The sequence below is a fragment of the Sceloporus occidentalis genome, unplaced genomic scaffold, assembly GCF_023333645.1.
Source record: "Sceloporus occidentalis isolate IW3139 unplaced genomic scaffold, rSceOcc1.0.p SCAF_4, whole genome shotgun sequence".
NCBI lineage: Eukaryota > Metazoa > Chordata > Lepidosauria > Squamata > Phrynosomatidae > Sceloporus > Sceloporus occidentalis.
Genome location: NW_028316984.1, coordinates 186,125,660 through 186,152,591, shown reverse-complemented (window position 1 = coordinate 186,152,591; position 26,932 = coordinate 186,125,660). Strand labels below are relative to the sequence as shown.

At 39.6% G+C, this 26,932-nt stretch overlaps 1 protein-coding gene across 6 annotated transcripts in view; it reads left to right on the top strand.

The window, feature by feature from the left end:
• Positions 1-26,932, top strand: part of CDC42BPB (CDC42 binding protein kinase beta) — a 141,519-nt gene that overhangs the window by 35,999 nt on the left and 78,588 nt on the right. For all 6 annotated transcript variants that reach the window (XM_089522590.1, XM_089522587.1, XM_089522589.1 and 3 more), the window contains exons 2-4: positions 2,891-2,982; positions 18,244-18,327; positions 23,244-23,339. In XM_089522590.1, the coding sequence (XP_089378716.1) occupies positions 2,891-2,982; positions 18,244-18,327; positions 23,244-23,339 (272 nt within the window). The remainder of the gene's footprint in view (positions 1-2,890; positions 2,983-18,243; positions 18,328-23,243; positions 23,340-26,932) is intronic.

The window sequence follows — 26,932 nt, the reverse complement described above, 5'->3', positions numbered from 1 at the left end:
TAATAATAAATAATAAAATTTATTTGTATCCCGCCACTCTGAGAACAATCGGGGCGGCTAACAAAGTTAAAATACAGAACATGTAAAATCCCTAATACCCTCCCCTGCTTAAAAAAGTATTAAATCCACTACAGTATTTAAAAAGGCACAAAACAAAAAATACACAAACATACAAGTTAAAAACTGACCAAAAAGTCAGCAACATCACACCCGCAATCAGTGGGAGCAGCAGTATCTTTCCCAGACATTCTTCTAAGGCCGGGTTCTCTATTCTGGGAAGGCCTGCCGGAAGAGATCCGTCTTAACAGCCTTTTTAAAGCTGTCTAAGGATGTAAGTAGACGGATCTCATCCGGCAGGCTGTTCCACAGTCTGGGGGCGACGATGGAAAATGCCCTCTGGGAGGTAGTCGAAAGCCTAGATTTTTGTGGCTGAAGTAGGCCTCTCCCAGAGGAGTGGAGTGCGCGGGGAGGATTGTAGGGGAGAAGGCAGTCCCGAAGATAGTTTGGACCCAAGCCATTTAGGACTTTAAAGGTGATAACCAACACCTTGTACTGGGTCCGGAAGCTAATGGGCAGCCAGTGGAGGGACTTTAGAACCGGCATAATATGGTCCCTCCTGGATGTTCCAGAAATTACTCTGGCTGCCATATTCTGTACTAGTTGCAGTTTCCGGACCAAGCACGAGGGTAGCCCCATGTAGAGCGCATTACAGAAGTCTAGACGTGAGGTTACCAGCGTGTGCACAACAGTCTCAAGATCCCTTACTTCCAGAAAAGGACGCAGCTGGTGTATCAGCTGAAGCTGATAACAGGCGCTCCTGACTGTCGCATTTACCTGGTTCGCCATCAGGAGCGACGAGTCAAGAAGCACCCCCAGACTGCAAACGCAGTCCTTGACTGGGAGCGTGACCCCATCCAGGACTGGAGGTTGCAACCCAATTCTTGGTTTCGGGGCCGTTACCATGAGCACTTCCGTACAGAATACAGAAATACTATAAATAATACAGAATATAAAATTATTTTAATAAACCATGTCCACTTAGGGTAAATGTATTTAATCACTTGAACTTGCATAATGGTTGCTTTCCCAAATTCTCAGTTAGTGTATCTGTTCTAACTGGGACTAAAAGTTGGATTTATGTGTAAGTGTTGTTATGGTTGTATGAGCGATTTGCTTCTTACCATTCATAACGTAAGCATGCCCACCTTGGCACAGCAAATGAGTATATTATGTGTTACTATTTCCTAAATTAATTTTTAAAAGTTACCTAAAAATCTTTCAGGATAATTTAATTCCTATTTAATATCAACTAGAGAAGAATGGGAGGTGGTGGCTTAGTTGTTAAGATGCCAATCTTGACGATCAGAATATCAGAAGGTTGGCAATTCGAGGCCCAAGTGCTGCATGATGGGATGAGCTCCTATCATGAGTCCCAGCCTCTGCCAACCTAGCAGTTCGAAAGCATGCAAATGCAAGTAGATAAATAGGTGCCACTTCAGTGGGAAGGCCACATGACTACTGGAGCAGTCCTCGGACAACGCTGGCTCTTCAGCTTAGTAATGGAGATGAGCATTGCCCCTTCATGTCAAGGGCCTACCTTTACCGTTATCTTTACCTTTAGAGAAGACCCATTGAATAAATATTACTTTAGTATATCAAGTGTACCCAGCTTGTTGGGGGGAATTGACTTACACATTGTCAACCACTTAGGGAGTGCTAGTTTACTGATCAGCGGTATAGAAATGTACTTGCTGTTGCTGTTGCTATTCAGTTGACTCAGTAGGTCTACTCCAGTTGAGGTAAGAATAAATTCAGGCCACTTTATGCTTCCCCACATGTTTTAGGTACACTGATTTTACAAATAAGATCAAGGGAAGGAGAAAACGTGCTTTGCACATGCCGTAGTTTTCAACTGTACATTTATACCTTTCAGATTCAGGAGAGGCTAATGCTATAGACAGATAGATCAGGGAAAGCATGCATCCAAGTGGTAGCAGTTGGTAGGTCTTAGAATATACCTGTGTTTTCATATCCTCACTATTGCAGAATGTCTTGCCAGATGCTACTTTTGCAGAAACAACAGGATTCTGTACATCTTTGAAAAAGGGCTTGGTGTCTTTGCTCAGCAACAGTGTTTTTTATGCTACAGTTTACTTTTGTTTGTTGATCTCACTAGTTGTCCAGTTGTCTGTGAATCAGAATTGTTCTCTCTTTTGTGTGGTGATGACTGTTCTTAAGTTGGTGGCCTGCAAAGATTACTTTGATAGGACAAACAAAGAATGCTTGGATTGTTGATGATGTCTAGGCTACTCCCAGGAATGGCTCTCACCTTACAGTGAACTTACCCATAGTTGTATGTGTGTGAAGGAGAGTTTGAGTGAGCTACACAGTACAGAACTGGTTTGAAATATACATTGTGATTTTGGTATAAATAAGCTTTCTTCTTTTGTGCTATGTTCAACTTGAAATACTTTGCATGTGTCCTTTATTCCACTTTTCATGTGAATATGTGATAAGGCCTTAGGGTTGCCATAAGCTGGAAATGACTTAAAAGCACAGAACAGGAAAAACCCTCCCTTGCCCCTAAATTACTGTGAAATTGTATTCTTAGTGATACTGTGGGAACTGTGGGTTGATGCTACTGAGAAGGTTGGATTTGGTTCTGAGACTTCTGGTTGTAAAGTTCTTTAACATTTCAGATAAAATAAGTGATGTGATGGGGCAGTGTTTTGTGAATACAAAGAAGTGTATATGTGTGTGCACTTGCATAGTTATCATACTATGTTATTGATTAATGACCTAGATAGAACTGGGCAAGCATGCTAGTAACTGTTGTAGATTTATTTGAAAGGTATAAATTTAATTCATGATTTTCTTTTGTTTTCAACAGCAAAACCATTTACACAGTTGGTGAAGGAAATGCAACTCCATCGAGATGACTTTGAAATCATAAAAGTTATCGGCAGAGGTGCATTTGGTGAGGTAAGATGCCTTTGGAGCACAGCTCTAAATATATTGTCTCTTATAACATGGTAGTAAATACACTACATACTTCACATTCAGATTGTTCCTCCATAATGATTGCAGTCTTTCAGACCTAAGTTGGCTGTAGCTCAGAAAACTTTTATGACACAATAAATAGTTTGTTTTTCACGATTCTTTGTGGTTGCTGCAGTAGATTAAGACATCCGCCCACAGTAATGAATCTGTAGCCGTCATAGGGATAAGAATAATACATAGCCTTTTGTATAAGGCAGGGGAGGACAAATTACTGCAGGTTTAGGAGCCAAACTTAACACAGCAACAGCAGAAACTAAATGTCTTCATGAAAATAAAAACCTGGGGTGGGGTGACACATTATTTTCAAGATACTTTGCATTCTTGGAAGTACTATTCACTTAGACTTGAAAATAACATTTAGAATCATAGAGTTGCAGGAGACCACAAGAATACATTATGCAAGAATACATAATTAAATCACTCCTGATAATTAGCTATCTAGCCTCTGTTTAAAAGCTTCTAAAGAAGGAGATTCTACCACACTCCAAAGCAGCATATTCCACTGTCGCCTACTGTCAGAAAGTTCTTCTTAATATTTAGATGGAATCTCTTTTCCTGTAGTTTGAATCCATTGGTCCTTCAAGCTTGCTCCTTCTTCAGTATGACTCCCTTTCAAATATTTGAACAAGGCTGTCATGTTCCTTCTTAACCTTCTTTTGCCTAGGCTAAACGTACTCAGCTATATAAGCCACCCTCATGGCATGATTTCTAGACCTTTTTCCATTTTTGTTGCCCTCCTCTGGACGTGTTCCAGCTTGTCAATTTCCTTCTCGATTTGTGGTGCCCAGAACTGGACAAGGTATTCTTAGTGAGGTCTGACCGAAGCAGAATAGAGTGTCACTATTACTTCTCACAATCTAGATGCTACACTCCTATTGATGCAGCTTAGAATTGCATTTGCTTTTTGAAGTTGTCACATCACACTATTGACTCATGTTCAACTTGTGGTTTACTATGACTCCTAGATCCCTTTCACATGTACTGTTGTCAAGCTAGGTGTCACCCATCAATATGTCTGCTTTTTTTTTTACCTAAGTGTTCCTTACATTTCTCCCTATCGAAATTCATTTGTTTATTCTGGCCCACCTCTCTAATCTGTTAAGATTGTTTTGAATTCTGATCCTTTCCTCTGGGATTTTGGCTACCTCTAATTTGGTGTCTTCTGCAAATTTGATTAGTATGACCTCTATTTCATCACCCAAGTCATTGATATAGATGTTGGATAGTACTGGGTCTAGGGTAGAACCCTGCAGCACCTCACAAGTCACATGGTTCTAGGATGAAGAGGAGCAATTAGTGAGTACCCTTTGGGTTTGGTTGGTCAACCAATTATAAATCCACCTAATAGTCACATTGTTTAGCCCACATTTTTACTAGTTTATTTGCAAGAATATTATGCTATATCCACAGCATTCCCTTCATCTACGAAACTTGGTACTTTGTCAAAAAGAGAGATAAGGTTAGTTTAGCATGACCTGTTTTTGAGAAACCCATGTTGACTTTTAATGAACATACCATTCCATGATCTAAGTGCTTACAGGTTCTGTTTTATGATCTGCTCTAAAATCTTTCTTGGTATTGATGTCAGGCTGACTGGATGGTAATTGTTTGTGCCTTCCTTTCCCCCCCCTTTTTTTTGATGATGGGGATACTTTTTCTCTCCTCCAGTCTGCTGAGACCTCTCCTGTTCTCCAGGAATTATTGCCAATGGTTCTGAGATTATTTCTGCCATTTTTTTTTGAAAAAAATACCCTTGGATATGGTTTATCTGGTTCTGGAAACTTGAATTTGTTTAGACAAGCTAGGTATTCCTGTACTATCTCTTTATCTATTCCAGGGGTAGGCAACCTTTTTGAGCCGGGGGCCGGGTTGCTGTCCCTCAGACAATTGGGGGGCCGAAGCCAAAAAATAAATAATTAAATAATTTTTAAAATTTTTAAATAAATAAATAAACTGGGACAAATGTAGGACAAAATTTTCAAATGGTGGACACTTTTTTAAAAAAGTGGAGGACACGCAAAACAATTGCTGATTTTTTAAAAAATGTTAATATAAATGCATGTTTCTGAGGCTTCTATAGACAATTGCCCCTGCCCGCGAGAGGCCAAAGGCCCCGGCGGCAATCGGCGGCAGGACCAGGCTGGGGCCGGTCCCAAGGCCTCGCTGGGCCGCATCTGGCCTGTGGGCCGCAGGTTGCCTACCCCTGATCTATTCTGTGTTGCATTTGCCTTGCTGCATCATCTGCTCCATTTTCTCCAGGTTGAGCACTGTAGCAATCTTTAGTTCATTCTGCATTTTAGCTTTTCTGGCTTTATCCCTAGGTGTGCTGGCTGCTTGTTTGAATTCCTCTTTGGTGATTCCCCCCTTCCTCCTATTCATTTCTTATACATGTCCCTTTTAAAACTTAGTTGAGTTAAAAATTCTTTAGACGTTGAACCTAGTTTCTTTGGACACCTCCCATTTTTCCTCCTTCAAATGCTACAGAAATGGCTGGGGCTACATGTAGTTACAAGTTCTATGTTGCCACTTCCAGGTTTATTATAGGACAGAATAATACATATAATATACAGGAATGCTGGGTTTCGCTGTGAATGATTTGTTGCTGGTTATTACCGGGATGTCTTTAATCGCGATGTCATGTGAAAGTTTTCACGGGCTAATGTCCATTTAAACCCCCGATTTTCCCCATGTGATAAAGTCCTTGGTCAGCACCCTAAGCCAAATTCAGTCATGGATGAAAAAATTCAGTCTCAGGTATCACATAAGTTATATTCAGTACTGGCCTTCCCCCACCACTTGTAAAATCTCATATGTATCGGTATGTATTACCAGCTGCTCTGGAAGAAATTAACTCCCGTTCTCTATAAATTGGGAGATGAAGATCATAGAGTAGTGTTGTTGCTCCATTCTGAGTCTTATAGGTTGGCTGAGCAACAGATCATGATTTCCTGCCTGACACTCTATGAAGAGTCACCATAAGGGGAGGAACTACAACCAAGCCCCCATAAGCCTGGCTATAACTTCTTGTAGCTTGGGTGGTGGTGAGGAATGATGGGAATGGTAGTTCATCAGAACCTGCGTGGCCGTAGGTTCCCCACCACCTTCTAGTAGGTTCCAAAAGATGCACTGCACAGGTGCAGAATAACCCCTTTTGTGTGAGTTAACAGATGACCACTCAAAGAACCACAATTAGGTAAGCAACAATTAGGTATGCAATCTGTTATTTTCTTTATTTTTAGATTCTGTACCAACATGGAGCCCCTGCATCTTGTTCAGGAGCATGAACAGTCTTAGGTTTATACATGATGTATGTGATGGTTGTTATGGACTCTGTTTTATGGAGGCTGTTCTTCTTTCTCTCTTCTTTTGTTTCTCACCTCACAAGCTTCCCATGCTAATATACTTGATATACTTTCTGACCTTGGGTTCTCAGACTCTGTTCTCGACTGGTTTAGATCTTATTTGTCAGGCAGATCTTTTGCAGTGGTCACAGGTGGTCAGACTTCATCCTCTGTTCCCTTATCTGTTGGAGTTCCCCAGGGCTCTGTTCTGGGTCCCCTTCTGTTTTCTCTCTACACACTGTCCTTAGGTAAACTCATTAGCTCTTTTGGCTTTTCCTACCATCTGTATGCCGATGACACCCAGCTGTATCTTTCCACCCCTGACCTTTCTCCAAGGCTTGAACAGCAAGTTTCGTCTTGTCTCACAGCTGTCTCGCAGTGGATGTGCCATTGGCGCTTGAAGCTCAATGTGTCCAAGACGGAGCTTCTTGTCTTTCCTCCTAAGTCCACCCTTCAACACTCCTTTTCTGTCTCTGTGGACAACATTTCTATTCAACCAGTCCAGCAAGCCCGCAGTCTTGGTTTTATCTTTGATTCTTCTCTGTCGTGTATCCCTCAGATCCAGACCACAGCCAAGGCTTGTAGATTCTTCTTATACAATATTGCCAAAATCCGACCATATCTCTCTGCCTCTACTGCCAAGATCCTGGTCCATGCCCTAGTGGTCTCATGACTTGATTACTGTAACGTCCTCCTGACTGGGCTTCCTCTTTCTCACCTCCGTCCTTTAATCTCTGTCCAGCATTCAGCTGCACGCATTATCACATCCGCCCACCGCTGTGACCACATCTCTCCTGTGTTGGCATCCCTTCACTGGCTCCCACTCCCTTTCCGCATTCAGTACAAGCTCCTGCTGTCGACGTTTAAAGCCCTCCATGGGCTGGCCCCTCCTTACTTATCAGACCTTATTTCTCTTCACCTTCCCACCAGGGCCCTCCATTCTGGTAGTCAAGATCTGCTGTCCCAGCCCAGGATTTCCTCTGCCCCATCTTGGATTCGCCCCTTTTCACTCGCTGCCCCTCACTCCTGGAACCTTCTTCCCCCGTGAGCAAGAGCCATCACTTCTTCAACCAGCTTCAAAACGGAGTTGAAGACCATCCTGTTCAGAGAAGCTTTCCCAGGCATTGCATAACTGTCACTTGCTATTTGATGTTCTTTTGTTGCCTGTTTTATTGAATCATTTCCTGTATTGCTGTGTATTATCCTACTAGAGAGGCAGGCTAACTCCAACAGGCCTCCCTGGAAGAGGTTTACCCATCCATTAAGAAGCCAAGCCCTCCCTCCAGTCCATCTGTCTTGGTCCAGGACACGGAAGTAGAGAAGAACTGCTGGTCCTCATCCCCTTCCCCTACACCACTCTCTTCTCCTTTTGTTCCGTGTCTTTTTAAATTGTAAGCCTGAGGGCAGGGAACCGCCTAATTAAAAGATTGTATGTACAACGCTGTGTAAATTTACAGCGCTTTATAAATAAAGGTTAATAATAATAATAATAATAATAATAATAATAATAATATATGGTAATAGGAAGAGAGAAATGTTCTACCTCTTAAAAAATTCAAGTTTCTATAGATATAACCAGCGAATACCTTTTGTTATAGGACATTTCATAGCTGAAAGACACTTCCGACCTTATTTCCCAAGCCCAGGGAACATACTACTCCACCGTGTTTCTCTGCTTGAATTCAGTAGATTTAACATAGTCACACTGCAGGAAAGAGACCTTGTACTTGTTCTTTCTACAAGCCCAGGGAAAACAGCAGTGTTTTGGTATACTTTAATCTTTAATCTAGGAAGCTTGCTTAACGTTTGTAATCCATGAAATCTTCTCAAAGTAAAGTCATTTCTAATAGATAAATTTAGTTTATTTAATAATCTCATTTTTTTACTACAAGTTTTTCTAAAGGAGGTAACATTTGCAACACAGTGCATGCCATAGAAATATCCTGAAAGATATTAGACAATAAAGCATTTATTTTTGAACAGGCCAAGTAACATTTTGGCGTTGGTGGTATACTTGTGAGCATAGCTGCCTTCCCATTCACATTTTGATATGTATGTTTTAACAATTTGTTCACCTTGTTTCTTTAAAACAACTTGTTCATAAAAGACTGGAAATTAATAATACTTTATTACAAGTTTAGTGGATCCGTAGTTTTTTTCCCCTTTACTAATATTGCTGCAAGTGATCAATTTAAAAAAAAAAATTCAAAAGGATTTTACAGATCATTAGTTCTTAACCTTTTTGAGACCCTTTGAGAATCTATAGAAAACTAGACAGCTCCCCTACCCCCATGCACAGTTTTGCTTGCAGTTTATTTTAGTACGTTGGAAATTGATTTCCTTTGCATAAAAAAAAAAGGAATTGGTAACAGCAGTTGAAAAGACATAAACTTTCCCTTAAAGTTCATTGTGACATGAGAAATTAAAAGTAACAGAAAGGAAATCAAAGTGAAGTAGTTCCTGTGCCTAGTGTACAGACTCTCCAAAATATATCTGGGTGACCTTAGGCAAGTCATAAGCTCTCAGCCTTAGGAGAAGGTAATGGCAAACCTTATCTGAACAAATCTATCATGAAAACCCCATGATAGATTTGCCTTGTGTCACCACAAATCGGAACCCACTTGAATGCACACAACAACAACAATAACAACAATGCCCATATAAGAACCCTTGCTACAGATAAGGCAGCTACTGGAGCTAATTTTCAGTTTATTCTAATGTGTGATTTTTTTTTAGTCAAAAGAATTTATTCAGCTAACACATGCATGCTTATGCTTTCTCAGCACTGGCTAACACTCTTGTCACCTACTAGATTTTGAGCAATGTGAAACTGAAGTCCACTATCTTTCTACTATCCTGATTTGGCAAGGAGGTTCTGATTAATCCTCTCTCCGGCCACTTTTTCATTTGGTTTTAAACACATCCCAGTTTTTTTCTCCTCCCACTTTCCCTCTTTGTTCTGTGTTTACTTCAGTTGATGTAAACCTGAGTCCAAGGTTAAAAGAAATAGTTTGCGTTCAGTTAGCTCAGCATAATGGTTTGAGCATTGGACTATGATGCTGAAGACCAGGATTCGAATCCCCAATAGGTGACCTTGAGCAAGTCACACTCTCTTAGCCTCAGAGGATGGCAGTGGCAAACCCCTCTGAAAAAACTTGCCAAGAAAACCCCATGATTGTTTTGCCTTAGGGTCACCATAAGTTAGAAACCATATGAAGGCACACAATAACAACAAATAACTAGCTGATGAAGTGGAGTCTAGTGTGGGAAAGTTTGTAACATAGTAAATTTGTTAATCTGTGAGAGGTTATAATATTTGTATTCAGTGAACAGAGCTTCCCACTGAGATTATGTTAAACAGAATAGCCTGACGTTTCTTTAGAAAAAAAATTGGTAGTTCAAATGGGTCTTAGAATTTCTGAAGGGGTTTTTTTTTTGGCTGTGAAAAGAACTTGTTTTCTCTTTGTGTGCTACTGTGCAGTTTTGTGATGAGCCATACAGCGATAGCCATAGTTCAGTCAACTTAAAAATCACCACGAGGTCAGAGCCAATGGAAATAAATAAATAAATGTTTAACACACACACATCATCCATAAAATTTGGAATAGCCCAGGATTTCCTCTGCCCCATCCCAGATTCGCCCCTTTTCACTCACTGCCCCTCACTCCTGGAACCTTCTTCCCCCGCAAGCAAGAGCCATCACTTCTTTAACCAGCTTCAAAACGGAGTTGAAGACCATTCTGTTCAGGGCAGCATTCCCAGGCATTGCATAATTGTCACTTGTTATTTGATGTTCTTTTGTTGTCTGTTTTATTGAATCATTTCCTGTATTGCTATGTATTTTATATGTATTATCCTACTAGAGATGCCCCTTCCCCACCACCACTCCCTCTGTGTCGTGTCTTTCTAGATTGTAAGCCTGAGGGCAGGGAACCGTCCAATTAAAAAGATTGTATGTACAGCGCTGTGTAAATTTACTGCGCTTTATAAATAAAGGTTAATAATAATAATAAATAATAATAATGGAATAGCATGCCGAGTGCTTCCTCCATCCCCTCAACCCCAGCCATTGCTGCCCTAAGCAAGTTATGCTTTGATTCAAAGTACAGGTAGCAGTGGTTTGGTTTCTCACACTAAAAAAAATCCTGACCTATATTAATCAAAAGTACTTTGGTATTTTTCAATGGACTAAGCAGCTGATTGGATTGAACGGGCAGCATGAGAAGATGGCTGCATTTTCAGGTTGAGTAGCATTTCTGCATTCAGGAATTTAGCACATTCTGTTCTTGATATGAACAGAGATTTGTGAATTCAGTTTAGCTAATCAGTCTAACATGAAGATGGCTTTGGAAAAGCTCTCATATGCACTGGACTGCTTCTCAACGACCAGGAAACTGCTAATGAATCATGGAGATCATGTATTAAGTGGCCAATCACTTCATGAATGAGATGCTGATGAAAATGTCTCATGTAATCAGAGCAATGATGAATGCTTGAACCAATGTTTGATTTAAAGCAGTGGCTGTGGAACGTGAGAGGCATTGTTATTATTAATTGCCATCGCAACAACTTCAGCTTATCAAGACCCTATGAATGACAGACCTCCAAGAACCCGGTCATCAACTGCCCTACTCAAGCTTAACTGCCCTAAACTCAGGGCTATGGCTTCCTTGATTGAATCAATCCACCTGTCGTGCAGTATTCCTCTTTTTGTACTGCCTTCCACTTTACAAGTAACAAGTGTTATCGTATTTTTTCAGTGGGTCATGTTGCTTCATGATATGTCTAAGGTACAACAGTCAGTTGTAGTTTATATGACAGGCATAGTCTGACAATTTGGCATCTGCTGTTTGACAGCATATGGCAGATGAAATAAGGTAACTATCTCCCCCCCCCCCCCACTTAACCGTGATACCTTCCAATAACTAACCTTCTGTGTATGTGTGTCTGAGAGAGAGTAAATAAGTGCTTTTCCTTTGTCACTGTTTTCTTTCTCCTTCTTTGTCTTTCTAGTGTTGAATTTAACACTGTGAACTTCTTGAGCCTTATGTATGTGTGTGTCTGTGACAGGAGGGATATAGTGTTAATATATTATTATTACTATATAGCACACTGCTGCAGAATGAATGCAATTTGACACTGTTTTATCTGCCATGGCTGAATGCTCTGGAATTTTTGGGATTTGTAGTTTTGTGAGGTAATTAGTCTTCTTTGTCAGAGAGCGCTGGTGACACAACAAACTGCAAATCCCAAGATACCATAGCATTAAGCCATGACAATTAAAGCAATATCAAACTGTATTAATTTTGCTGTGTGGCAGCAATGTCAGAAGAATTTTTGCCTGAAATTATGCTAATATGAATGAGCCCTACTTCTCTCAACAGCCATGTTTAACAAGTCACCTAACAAAATGTCTGCATAATCTAGGAAACAGACAAATAAGCCAGACTTATCTAAATCTGCTTCACACTTGATTTGGGTAAAGACTGCCTTGGTCACAGTGGCACTGTGTGCTCTTCTGGCACTCTTATTGGATTTCACTGTGGTTGATTATGTCACAATTGCTTGGCTGATATGGAACTTAGAAGCACTTTTTAACCTCACAGTGTATGTTTGTATGTTGCCTCCCTTAAGAAAAACAAAGGTTTTGGAGATTGCACACAGCTTAGGGGCTACTTATTCCCCACCTGTTGTCTAGACCTTCTTCAGACTTGGTTTTGAATAAAGACTACCTTCCTCACCATGGAACTGTGTGCTTTTTTGGCACACTCATATTGGATTTCAATATTATTGACTATTTCACAATTGCTTTGCTGATTTGGATCTTAGAAGCACTGTTTTGCAATTTAGGTTTTCCTCTTCTGTAGAAACAATTCCAGAAGATAGCAACCAGGAAATTTCTGATTTTCATCTTGGCCATTGGCCTGTGATAATGTTCTCCAACCTGATGCCCTGCAGATGCTTTGGACATCTGAGTCTTCTGTGTTGTAATATCTCTTTTAAAATAATTTAAAATAACTCTCTTTTCTGTCACAGTCTGGGGAAGCTGCGGAAATGTAGTATTGCTAGCAGGAGGGATTAGTGTTCATAAACTGACATTTAATCCAAACAAAACTAAGTGTATCTGGATAGGGGGAAACCCAGTCTAGAAATTAAGATTCAGGCTGAGTTTAATCTGAAGGGACTTTCCATTGTAAGGCACTCTTTTGGAACTGGTTTTGACTATTGATAACCAGGTAAATGCCGCACTCAGAGGTACTTCTTTGTAGCTTACCTGTTGTGCCCTTTGTTTCTAGAGAAATCAGAGATCAAGTTATGATGTCACATGTGCTTGTTTGTATCATGGTTGTATCTCTGCACTGTACTTTGTGGTGGCTTCTAAAATGCTCCAGCTTGTTCAAAATATGACAGCCAGGTTGTTAACTAGAACTGATTATCAAGAGTTTGTCACTCCACTGATGAGAAAACTACATTCATAGGTCGAATTCATAGGAGTGGATGTGACTTTTAAACCTGTACACAGTTTAGGACCAGAGATGCTGTTAGACATCGTTCTTCCTCGTGACTTGTCTGCTTATTAAGATTGTGTGTTCCCTCTGGCTGCTTTCAAACCCATTTTTGGGTAGGATAAGGGTGGTGGTCTTCTCTGCAATCAAGCAAGCTTTGGAACGTCTTACCTAGGGAGTTTGTTTTGCTCCATCCTTGTTGAATCCCCACACAGCATCAAAATCCCCCTATTTATGAAAGCCTTTAAAGCAGTGGTCCCCAAATTGTGCCCTTTAAGAGATTTTGGACTTCAGCTCCCAGAAGCCTCTGCCATGTTGGCCAGTAGTCTGGGATTCTGGGAGCTGAAGTCCAAAATCCCTCAGAGAGCACAGTTTGGGGACCACTGCTTTAAAGGCTGAATTTTATTGCTTTCATACTGTAATTATACAAAGTCCTTCCAATTTTCTGTGCTGGTTTTTCACTCGATGGCCTGTTACAGACTGCCAAAATAAAGCTGCTTCGGGTCTCTTTGGAGGTATGCTATTTAAATGATGCATGGGTCCTAAGAGTCCAGAGGTTATGCCAAAGCCACACTCCATTCCTAAGCACTGGAGTGCAGCTTTGGTGCAGATTCCGGATTCTTAGGATGCATGCATCATTTAAATAGCATACCTCAAAAGAGTCCCGAAGCATCTTTATTTTGGCAGTCTGTAACAGGCCAATATTTTGTTTAAATTGTTTTATTGCTGATGCTTATTTTTGTTTTTTCTTGGATATTACTGATTTATTTTAGTTTATTATTTTTAAGACTGTGAAATATGAGGAAAGGTGGCCTATTTATATATTTTAAAGAAATACCATCATTGCAGTACCATAGTTACTTTGTACCTTAGCTAATGTAGAGAAAAAAAATTAATCAGAATACTGCTCTCACTAGGATAGGGTTGGCTTTTATCTTTTTAAATAGTTTATTGAAAGTACTTATAAAAACACAAAACTAATAAACAATTTACATTGCACATAATGGCATACATTCTAAGACTAACAACAAAATCTAAAAATTAAAGACTTCAAAATCTAGAGCGCTAGCTATATTCCTCATTATCATGTCATATGTTAAATATTTCTGTAATTGTCTCCATTATTAACGTCCATGTAATCTTCAAGAGATGGGAAAATTTATCTAACATTAATTATATCTTTAACCCATTTATCTAATTCCCAAACCAAACATTCTTTGATTCATATTATCCGATTAACAAAAATCATGTTCTCGAACACAAAGATTCTTGTAATATACTACCAACTATAGCTAGAATTATAAGAAGACCGGTGCACTCTTTTTACACTTCTCTCCAATCATGACAACTACATAATAAGCCAAACAAAATAAGACATTTGAAGGGATACAAATTATATGCCAGCTCAACAGTTTGTGTGTGAAATTTCAGAGGATAACTAGGTCTGCTAGCACTAGTACAAAGCTAACTTAATTCCTTTAACTACTGTTCTTTAGAACCTATTACTTTGCTGATTTTTTTTTAAATGCAATCATATGCTAAAAAATATTGCTCTAACCAAAGGTTCCAGTACTCATTGCTTTAATTTTGTTTGCAATACTTTGATTATTTTTGCTGCACTTTATTTTTATCTGTGTAGTATCCTAAAGCATATTTAGTGTGGTAACAATTATCTTATTAGCTTTAGAAAGATATTTGTAGTTTTAGCAGAAGTCTCTCTCCCAGATGTTTCTAAAATAAAAATAATTTAGAGGAGGCAGTCTTTTGTTTGGGTAGTATATTCGACAGCTAGTGGTATGACGTTCTGGAATATAGGAAACTATTGTAACATCTCTATTTGTCCATCGAGCCCAGAGGTCTCTACCGTATATACTCGACTATAAGTCAACCACACGTATAAGTCAAGGGCATGTTTTGGAGCCAAATTTATGGATTTTGCTATGATAAGTCGAAGGTAAAATTTAGGGGCATATAGCGAAGGATCTAAAAGATGAAGCAAAGCAAAACAATACAATGCTCTTTGTGTTTACTCTTAAAGCTTGATGGATGACAGAGTAGAGGGGGGTCATTGTTTCCAGGACAGATTATACTCTTGCTTTTCACCAGGGGATGGTTCTTTCTTTTAAATAAGAATTTAGATGCAGTACTTACATTGACCCGTGGATATGTCAACACAAGTTTTTTTGGTCAACTTTTTGACCTAAATTTCTAGACTTATACATGAGTACAGTGGAACCTCGCCATACGCGGGGATCCGTTCCGGATCCTGCCGCATATGGCGATTTCCGCCTATGCTCGAGCCCCATTGTAAACAATGGGGCTCGTGCACGGCGGCGCGGAGGTGCATGGGGCACAATGGGCGCGCGCGCGGCGCAACAGGCGCACGCGCCCATTCAACTGAATGGCACGCGCCACCCCTTCCGCCCCGCGCGCTCGCCGTGGCTTGAGCGCGTATGCTCAAGGCCGCGTATGGCGCGCCCGCCTATGGTGAGGTTCCACTGTATATACAGAAATTTTGATTGACAGCAGCTCTCCGTGGTTTCTGGCAGAGGTCTTTTTGCTTACCTGAAACCTAATCCGCTTAAGTAAAAATTCCAGAGATTGGAGATGCATAAGTGGAACACTTATGTCCAGGGCAGTAACTAATTTTTAAATAAGGCTCATACTTTTAATAGACTAAGAAACAACAGGCCTTGGTTGCACCCTGTAAACAAAGACATAGGCTAAGCATTTGTGAGTCCCTCCCTCCTTAGTATGAGCAGAAAGCCCTTGCTTATTTTGCATTCTCTATAAGAAAGAGGCAAAAGAGATTTTAGAAAGCAGCCTGTGCTTAATAAAGCAGATGTGTGTTTCCTTATATACGGAAACTACCCTTGGGGCCAGGATAAGTCCTTGGATCACTAGTTACCTTTCTCTTGTTTATCTTTTTTGTTTGTTTGTTTCTGCATACAAAAAAATCCTTGTTTAAATAATTTGGGATAACATACAGTAATTGTTTTTTTTGCTCTATTCTTTAGTGTAGGTGAGAGTTATAATGTATAGCACACAGAGAGAGACATGGAAAAAGTTTTGGTAGTTAAAAATTCCACATCTAGGAATTTGCAATGCTTTACTAACCCTGCATATGCAGAATGGTGGGTCTGGGAATTATGACAGCAACTTTGGCCTCCAAGACTGTGTGCAGTAGATGGAAAAATAGGAAAGTAGCAAGTGTAATGATACTTTGAGTGTGCATTTTAAGTATATATAGACTTCTTCCTTGGATCTCGTGAACTACTGCATATACTTGTGTATAAGTCTAGAAATTTAAGTCAAAAAATTGACCCCCCAAAAAACCCTTAGTCAACTTATCCATGGGTCAATCTAAGTATTGTACTTTAACTCTTATTAAAAAAAAACAAGAACTATCTCCTGGTGAAAGGCAAGAGTGTTATCTGACCTGGAAGCACTGACCTCCCTCTACTCTCTTATCCATCCAGCCTTTAGTGTGGGCACAAACAGTTATGTCTGCTGGCATTGTTTTCCTTTGCATTATTGTTTTGATCCTTTGTTACATGCCCCTAAATTTTATCCTCGACTGATCCATGGGTCATATCAAAATCCATACCCCAAAACTTGCCCCCAACTTATACATGAGGTCGACTTACAGTCGAGTATGTACAATAACAGAGAAATGCTAACAGGGTATAGAGAAAAGGCAGAACTACTCAACACCTTGTTTGTCTCAGTCTTTTCCCAAAAGGAGAACAGTGCTCAAACTGGTAGTACAGAAATGCCTGACTACCAGGGACGTAGCCGGGGGGGGGGGGGGGGGGTTCTTGGGGTCGGGACCCTCCCCTTCCATTAGAAAAATGAATGGTGTGTGCTTCTGCGCCGCCGCACTCAAGCCCCATTATAATGGTGGCACTTAGTCTGGACCCCCCCCCCCCCTTCCTAAAATCCTAGCTACGTCCCTGTGACTACTGTAAATGATTTCAAGTCACCAGGGCCAGATGAACTACTTCTAAGGGTATTAAAAGAACTGGTGGAAGTAATCTCAAAATCACTTTAAATAATCTTTGAGAATTCCTATAGAACAAGAGAAATTCCAGCAAGCTGGAAGAGGGCAAGTGGTGTCTCCGTCTTTAAATAGGAGAAAAAGGAGGACCCAAACATTTACGACCCAGTTGTCCTGACAGCAATACCAGTCAAAGTTCTAGAGCAGCTTATGAAACAGCCTGTAAACACCTAGAAAAGAATGATATGATCAAATAAAAAAAATGTAATGGCAGACTAATCTTATCTCTCTTTTAGATAGAATTACTGTACAAGCTTGGTGGATGAAAGAAATGCTGTGGATATACGATATCTTGATTTTAGTAAGGCACTTGTCAAGGTCCCCTATGATATTCTTAGAATGAAGCTAGTAAAATGTGGGCTAGATAATGTGACTGTTAGGTGGATTTGTAATTGGTTGACTGACTGAACCCAAAAGGTGTTCACTAGTGGCTTCTCTTCATGCTGAAGAGAAACAACTAGCAGGGTGCCATGGTATTCTGTCTTGGGCCGAGTGCTATTCATCTTCTTAATTGATGATTTGGATGATGGAATAGAGGTCATGCTAATAAAATTTGCAGATGAAACCAAGTTAGGAAGGATAGCTAATAGCCCAGAGGACAGAATCAGAATTCCAACTGGCCATAACAGATTAGAGAGGTCAGCCCAAATTCACAGAAGCAGAGAGAAAAGTAAGGTGCTCCATTTAGGCAAAATAAATAAAATGAAATGCACAGAGGTAGGATGGGTTACACTTAGATTGACAATAGTGCCTGTGAAAGTGATCTATGAGTCTTAGTAAACCACAGGCTGAACATAAGTCAGCAGTGTGATGCGGCACCTCAAAACCCAATGTCATTCTAGGCTGTTATCAATAGGAGTATAGTGTCTAGATCAAGGGAAGTAATAATGCCATTCTATTCTGCTTTGGTTAGACCTCTCCTGGAATACTGTGTCTGGTTCTGAGCACCACAGTTCCTGTGAAGCTATATAGCTTTCCCGAACATCTTAATATACACATGTTTCCAACAATGTAATCATTAATATTTGGCCATATGTGGTCAAGTGTTGCATCAGTTGTTTAGCATAAGACTTGTATGTTGGTATGTGTCCTCCATTAGTACCTTTTACCATTATACTGACAATATCATATTGAATTACTTTCCTGTTCTGCAGCAAATTGTGACTATAATCTAATATTCATATGGCAATATGTTTCCTTTATCAGTAATTCAGTGGCATCAGCATGGAGCAAGTATTCAAAATGTAGAAATGCATTGACTTCTTCTTTTAAATCCTAGGTTGCAGTTGTTAAAATGAAGTGTACAGAACGCATTTACGCAATGAAAATCCTAAATAAATGGGAAATGCTTAAAAGAGCAGAGGTAAGTCTAATGTTCCATTTCAGATTTGTTTTTTTAAAAAAAATTATTAAAGAAAATTACAGTGAACTTCGGCTAGATTAGAAGGAATTAACTGCATGAGCATATAGGAGCTTCATTTTTCTCCCCCAAAGTGAACTGCTTTAATGCAATCAAGTCTGACAGTCCCTTTGAGGCATCTGTTGTTCTCAGCATTACTGTGTATTCGCTTACCAGACAGTCTGCCCTAGTTTTTTTTTTTACCGTGAATTATATTGGCTAGATTTTTGTTTACTGTAAAACCAAGTTAAAGGCTACATGGAAGCTTCAGGTTTCAGTTGCTGTGACATACAGAATCATGTGCAAAAGACATTATTTCAGACAAAGAATAAATGTTTATGCACTTGAAAGTTCTTCAAGGAAGATTGTTCATGTGGTTGGGTCATATAGAGACCTTTGCTCCTTAAACGTGACTTAAATGTAAGAAGGTATTTATGCAAGTAAAGTGCAGACATATTGTTGATTTGCCTTTAGCATGATACATTGTTTAGAAATGTTATATATCCCATAAAGGACATTTTATGTACCTTTAAAATATCAGGATATAATATGCTAAAAACAGTAGCGTATATAATATGATATCCATAAAGCAGTGCATGGGGGAGGAACCTAAATTGTAAGGCATATATAACTAGGAAAGTATGAACTTTGGTATTTTAAACTGGTCCCTTGCCTACTTTCTGTAATTTCCCTTACACATAGACATTTGCTTGCATGTGAACATAGTCTTTCAATTGACTTTTTTGCTCTCTACTAAGGAGTGTTGGTTCCTGTTTTGAGGAAGAGTTCCTGTTTTTAGTACCTGTATAGTAATATTCCACATTTCTTCCAAGTTCCTGAAGGCAACTTGCATTTATTTATTTATGAAATATCCTTGCTTTTTTCCAGTGGGCTCAAGGCAGTTTGCAACATGTTAATACAGATTAAAAACTACAAAAACTTCAAAAAAGTTTAAATATAAAAGTTATTTACATCATCATCATCATCATCATCATCATTTCTATTCCGCCTTTTCCTCACGTAATCAAAGTGGGTTACAACAAGAACATTAGATGACAATTAAATGACAATTAAACAATTTATAAAGTTACAGCTACTAATAGTCATTAAAAAACTATATGCAAATCACATAACAGCTCACACATCATTAAAAGCACTTCCCAGCAGTTTCTAAAAGCCTGAATAATGTTTTGACTTGCCAACAGAAAAAGAACAAGGAGTGGACCATCCTAGACTTTCTATATATGATTGCATTGGTGATGGAAGACTTAAATTTCCCTGACAGCAACAAAAGAGGATTTGATGAATTTTTTTTTCTTTGCTTACTTCTGAAATATACCATATATGCTTGAATATAAGTTGACCGCATGTATAATTCAAGGGCAGATTCTGAGGCCACAATTATGGATTTTGATATGAGCCATGGATAAATTCAGGGTAAATTCAGGCATGTAACAAAGGACAAAGCAAAGGAAAGCAATGTCAAAGAATTTACAAAATTCCATGAGGCATACCTCTTTGTGCTCACCATAAAAGCTGGAGGGATGAGGAAGGAACTATGGTAAATGGTGACTGTGAAACGCGTGGGGCAGGCAACCAGACACAGGTGGGGTTAAGAAAATGCACATACAGTTGGCTCTCCCTTACCATGGTCCTGCCCCATTCTCCTCAATAGCAATGCTACACACAGCCACACCTATGTGGACATGTGCACGTCGCGTGGCCATTGAGGACAACAGGACTCGAGGTCCCATGGAATTTGCCATCTGATTATAGCCTTAAACTGGATGGCCCCTGGGATCTCTTCTAACACTTTGATTCTATGCTTCTGTGAGTTTTAATGTGATAACCTGGCCTGATTTTAAACCTAGAATAGCTGGCAAACATACACAAATGATTTATTCAAATCCTTGGCTGTGAAAACCTATTTTGTGACCCCAGGCAAGTCACATACTCTCAATCTCTGATGAAAAAGAGGCAACCGCTCTCTGCCAAGAAAAACCCCACAACAGTTTCATCTTAGGGTCACCGGAAGTCAGAAACAAATTGAAGGCACAAAACAAGATCTTAATGTTTAGCCACTTTTACACAGAGTAAAAAATGGACAGTAGATTATTTTCTGTGCCTCTGTCAATTTTTTTCTCCTGTAAAGTGCAAAAGGTTGATTTTTATATTCATATCAGCTGAAAGATAGGAAAGGCTTGCTGAAGTGAACTCTAGATAGCAATTTCAAAGGTGGAATCTGGTGCAATGGCAGTTTATACCTAAAAAAAAGTTAGCGTACCTTGAATTTTGGAACAAAGAAGCAACAGCTAACTCTGGTTTCTCACAGCATCAAGACTAGTGGTGTTTTGTTCTTCCTCCCTTATACTGATTTGGCCTTTTATGCCTTCAGAGTCCTTAGCAAGAGATTAATTAAGATTGTAATAAGTGCTTTGCCGACAATCCTAATTTACTCCCCTTCCTAGGACTCCCCTTTCAAATTAGTCAGAGCCCTTTAAAAGCTTAACACATTCTGGATGGGAGGAGGGGAAGAATTCTGATCAAAAGATTTGTGCCTCATGGTTTCTATCTCCAGCTCTAATTCCCTTTATAAGGTACCATCTTTTTTGGGCCCATTTCCCCCAACCTGTTTTCTCTATCAACCTTCAGTTTCTTTGCCCCCCAGAGGGTGATGATATACATCATATTATCTTTTGCTGTTTAAAAATAAAAAATAAAAAATAATAATTATAGCATTCCTGGAGAGTCCCTTCCTCCAAAATATGCAGAAATTACTGTCATACCTGTGGGTGCTTCTTTTCCTGGCTGCCTGAGAGCCACCAAGTTCAATACCAGAAGAGATAGGAGAGGATCCACAACAAAACATTGCAGTGTATTTCCAACTTCACACTGGAATACTCCTCCTAGCAGTCAATCTGAAGGAAGCACCCTGTAACTCTTTGGTAGGGAAAGGGCACCTTTTAAAAAAACTCTTATCTTACCTTTCCTGCTATGGGAGAAAGTCCGCATACAAGAGTCTCACCTTCTGCACTTTATCTTCACAGTGATTTTATAAGTAGGTCAGATGACTCGGAGGCAGACAGACAGACACAGGTGGAAGGAAAGCGTGACTGGTCTAAGGAGTGAGTTCATAACTCAGTGGGACTTGAACCTGAATCTTTCCAGTCTTGCCACCACCATTACTATACCACACTGGCCCTAAAAGTTCAAGTTAAATTTACCAGTCAGCCCCAAACCTTTCTGTGTTCCTGCGTGTTTGATTGCTTATTTATTTATTGTATTACATTCTGCCTCTCTTTTAAAAATGGGATTGAAGGCATGTTACAGTAGGAAAGAATGATGACAAAAACACAATTAAAGCACAAAACAATATATGTGTGTGTTATGGATGGATAGATGCATTTGATAGCCCATCCTTTTTCCAGTCCAGGACCAAAACCAACCTGCAGTGTATTTCTGGAAGATGCAGAGGAGCAATCCATCTTTGAGTTGTCTTTGGCACCATCTAGAATCAGAGACAAGAATTTTCTTAAGTGTTTCTTGTCCCCTCTTTTTAGTTTTCACTCTTCTGCCTTTACCCCCCAACAGAGCAGTTTCTAGAGCTTACTCTCTTCTGTTCTCTGCTTCTGTTCTTTGATCTTGTATTTCTCTGTTCTCTTAATTTACTGTTGTCAAGGATAGGTATCAAGCAACTCCTCCAGGTGTTGTTGGAGTGCAAGTCCTAGCACCACTAGCCAGCATAGCCAGTGGTGAAGAGTGCTGGAGCTATCTTGAGGACCACATGGTTGCCATCTCTGCTCTGCTGTGCTTTTTTGTTTAACTTTAGATCCCCACTCCTGTTGCTGTCAGCAAAATGTTCTTATCTACTAAAGTTTCTGCTTTTTCTCTGTCCCTGCTATTGATATTGGTGAGAGACATAATAGCTATCTTCCAAATATTAAAATGAAATTAAATGAAAAGCACAATTTAAAATACTGTGCCTAAATTCTTTTTATCCCATGCCACTGCTGAGTTGAAACACTCCCTCACTTAGACAGAAAATAAATATACGGTACTTAGAATGGTCTTTCTCCCCTGTTCAATATAGGCGTCCCCCGCTTATTTGACAGGTTAAGTACTAAAGCATGTTAGTTTCCACATTTCAATTCCCACTTTTTGACAGTGAACTTAAGTTAGGATTCACTTTTCACACTGATTTCCGTGGTATCTAAATCTAATTTAGCCTGAATTCAGCCCCCTCCCTTGTTTCAAAGTAAAACTGTATCTTTCATATGCCAGTTGAGAGAAAGCATTTGATTTCAGAATTAACTTAGAAGAAATATTGGACCAAGTATATACACTGCTCAATTGCGGATGTCTAAGGAGCCCTGGTGGCGCAGTGGTTCAATGCCTGTACTGCAGCCATTCACTCAAAACCACAAGGTTGCGAGTTCAAGACCAGCAAAAGGGCCCAAGCTCGACTCAGGCTTGCATCCTTCCGAGGTCGCTAAAATGAGTACCCAAACTGTTGGGGGCAAATTAGCTTACTTGCTAATTAGCTTACTTGCTGTTCACCGCTATGATCTTTGGAATAGCAGTATATAAATAAAACAAATTATTATTATTATAAGAATTATTATTTTTAGTAGCAGCAGCAGAGCAGCAGTAGTAAAACATAATTCTAAATGAGAGACTCCAGTTTTATTGTGCTTTTTGAGCTTGGTTTGAAATGTTGTTTTGATAAGTTATATTTTTTTTTTTGTTCCTTTATATGGTTTGTTGCAGTATTAGTGGGTATATATGTGTTAGGCTGTAAATCATTTTAAAATGCACATTAAAATACCATGCAAATATAAATCAAGTATTTCAAAAACTCCCTTTTCTCATTCCACATTTAGACTGCTTGTTTCCGAGAAGAGAGAGATGTTTTGGTAAATGGAGATTGCCAGTGGATTACTACATTGCACTATGCCTTTCAGGATGAAAACTATTTGGTATGTTTAAGCAATAAGGCTTTAAAGAAGTGGACTTCAGCACCTTGTTTCTCTGCTGGATGTCTTTTGGAGAATTTAGAGCATTATTTACTTACCTTCTCATCATTTATTTTCCTCTCTAGACATCTTGATTTCCCATTAAATGTAATGAACTTATTAATTTAATTAGATGAATAATAATAGTTCAGCTGAATGCTTATTTCATAGTCATTTATCTTTGCACAGTGGCATTGTGTGTCATTGTATATACAAGAATTCAGGACTGGTGATAATATCCAGGGTTGGATAAACCAGTTTGTGGACCAAATGTGGCTTACTTAATGTTCAGTTATTGCTCTTCAGTATTTGATGGACAGGAAAACTGGAATAGTTTTCAGTGAAGCCATCTTTAAAGTGTAAACCTTTGCATATTTGCAAAGAATGAAGAAAGTCTTGGAAGAAAGTCTCCTTGATTACCATGAGGTTTATCGTAAGGTAAATATGCTTAACATTACAGCTGTAGTGTGTGTTTGACTACGGCCAGTAGATGGGAAACAGACATTCTTTCCAAGGACTATTGCCAGAAAACTGTAAATGCAAAGAGGGGGCTTAAAATGTGTGGGTTGGTTTGATTCTTTGAAGAGAATAAATTGGGAAGACACAGATATGGAAATACAGATTTCAACCAGTGAAATGAATGAAATTGCCAGGAATTTTGGACAAAGTTGTCATAAGCAAATGAAAGAGAACAGACATTTTTCCCTTTGGCATTTTTTTTAGTTTATTTTTCAGACAAAATTAATTCATTACCTCATTGCCGCTTCACTCAGTGCTTAAACATTTGAGTTGAAATTTTAAACATTGGTATTGTGATTCTTTGGAGGTCTTTAAACAGAGGCTGAATGGCCATCTGTCAGGGGTGCTTTGTGAATTCCTGCATGGCAGGGGGTTGGACTGGATGGCCCCTGTGGTCTCTTCCAACTATATGATTTAAATAGATGATCATAATTCCAATTCTTTATCTATAAGGGAAAGTACACTTTTAGAGTAATATTTAGTTTATGGGATGAAGTAATTTTAATTGCTAATTTTAGCTTATCATTGATTTTTAATCAATGTTTTTGCTGAGTTGTATGCTGCCTTGAGAGGCTTTGCCATAAAAAAGCATCTTAGAACATTTTCAGTATAATAATTTTAAAAACTAAATAGAAAGATTAATTGCTTTTGCTTTTCCTGCTAGTGTATGCAGCTCTAGTATGTATGCAGTGTTTTAATTCTAGTTATTTTATGTAATTATTCTTTTGTAGATAGAAAGTGGAATTATTTTCTGATCCCCCCCCCCCCCCCCGGCACTGAGATGAGTCTGTAGTTTGAAGACAAAAATAATTGGAAAGAGTCATTTAAATGAAACTTTCAGTTACATTCATCTAGAGAGCAATGTCATCAGTATTGACTGAAAGAGAATCCTGGAGATCAACCGTGACAAGCAGTCAGTATCCATACCTTTTGGCTGACCTATATTTTCGAGCAGTTTTCTCTTCTGAGTTAATTGCTTGTCAGGAACTGATAACACCAAACTCCCGAGTTACCAATGTCTCAAGGCATCTTTTCCTTAACCTAAAGACAAATCTATAGCCATAGCTCTAGGACCCTGTTTTCGTAGCTGACTATTGCTATTCAGTCTCCACCGTAAATATTCCTAGAAGCTATTTAGCTAGTTACTTTACCAAATTAGTAAATAGATAACTCTGTGCCCCCTCCTCCCATGTCTTGAGTTTACATTGTACGCCTGAGGGCAGGGACTGTCATGCTGATAATCTTTGTATCCCACTCTGTTGGGAGCCTTTTTGGCTAAAGGGTGACGTAGAAATTCAATAAATAATAATTAGACTGCGTACAATGGTTGCTATCACCAATTGCAGTCGGGTCAGCCATGAATGATGTCAATGAACCATTTGTTTGACTACATTTATACCCACCATTCTCTATGAATGTCATGGCAGTGGCCTAAATCTAATAGTTGGTCTATTACTTAAATGAATACTTAGGCGGGTTACAGACCGCTGCTTTGTGGCGGTCTGCTGCCGCCGCTGCTTGGTCCGCGCGGGAGCCGTAGCACCCACACCGCGCGGCTCCCGCGCGGACCAAAGAAGAAGCTCCAAAATGGAGCTTCTTCTTGCGGCGCCTCTGTGACGTCGCGAGGCGCCAGGGGCGCATTCGCAACATCACAGACGCCGCGACATGTTTGGATGCACAGCGTCTGATACGTAAAGATGGCGCCAGCCGTGTGGAACGACCGGTGCCATATTGTATGGACAGAGTCCGTATTAGAGCCAGGGGCGTCTAGAAGAGACGCCCCTTTTTTAAAATGGGACGTCCTGCGGACGTCCCAAGTGGCAATTTGTAACCCGCCCATATGTGCATAGATTTTGTAGGCAGTCTTCCACGCAGGCATTGAAAAGCCCTAGACTTGATTACCTTTAGTACAGTTGCTGTGTCATGTAGTTTCAGAACCATTACTTAGTAATATGACGCTTAGGCATTTCTGTTCACATACTGTATAAACGTTGCTCAGGGGAAATTTTAAAAAATTTAATGGATTCTGCCTGGTACAACATAAGGTAGCTTAAAATTATATTTTTGTCTTTACTTTAACTACTGTATTTTCTGGCGTATAAGACTACTTTTTAAGCCAGGAAAATCTTCACAAAAGTCGGGGGTCGTCTTATACGCCGGGTGTCATCTTATAGGGTGGGTGCTGAAACTTCCAAGCTGGACTGGAGAATCTGTGGTTGCCGTATATGGTAGGGGGAGCTCAAAATGGCCACGGCCATATCCCCTCCGTATGTGGCAACCATATGAAAGCAGGAAGGGAGGCGCTATACAAGTACGGTAGAATAAAATCTTGGAGACAGGGAGGGCTGGGCAGGCAGGGAGAGCTGACCAATCCAAGCAGCCTTTGCATACAACAAGTTTTCCTGCTAAGTACCTGCATGTCATAAGCATTTGAATTAAAATTACCTTATTGAAATCAAATCTGATTTTTAAATTTTTTATTTGGTGTGCGTCGGAAGAGGGGTAGTCTTATATGGCGAGTATATCCCAAACTCTGTATTTTAACTGGAAAAGTTGGGGGTCGTCTTATACGCCCAGTCGTCTTATACACCGGAAAATACGGTACATTATCCAATAACATAAAAAATCCACCAAACAGTGATACCATTATTGGGCCAACCAAAATGAACATATACATGTTACAAGCTTTTGAAGTTCCATTGGCTTCTTCATCAGTCAAGGTGTTAGAAAAAAATGGAAGAGGTTAGTCATAGGCTTGTATTTTGCTGTCTTTGTCCTTAGTTCAAATGGTATGGGGGGATATCTCTTGCAGGCTGGCACCTCCTATTCTTGGCCGTATGGCTACTGGGAGATTCTCAAAGTCCAGGAAATTTAATTACATTACTTAATGGTTTACAAAACCCAGTAAACATTTAAAAAGATCAGATGCACAAAAAACAACCAGATTGATTCCCAGTTTCTACAGATTCCCTTTTTTCTATAGCAGTATAATTGCTATTCAATTATGGCTTAATTTTACATTCTACATTGATTCTTAG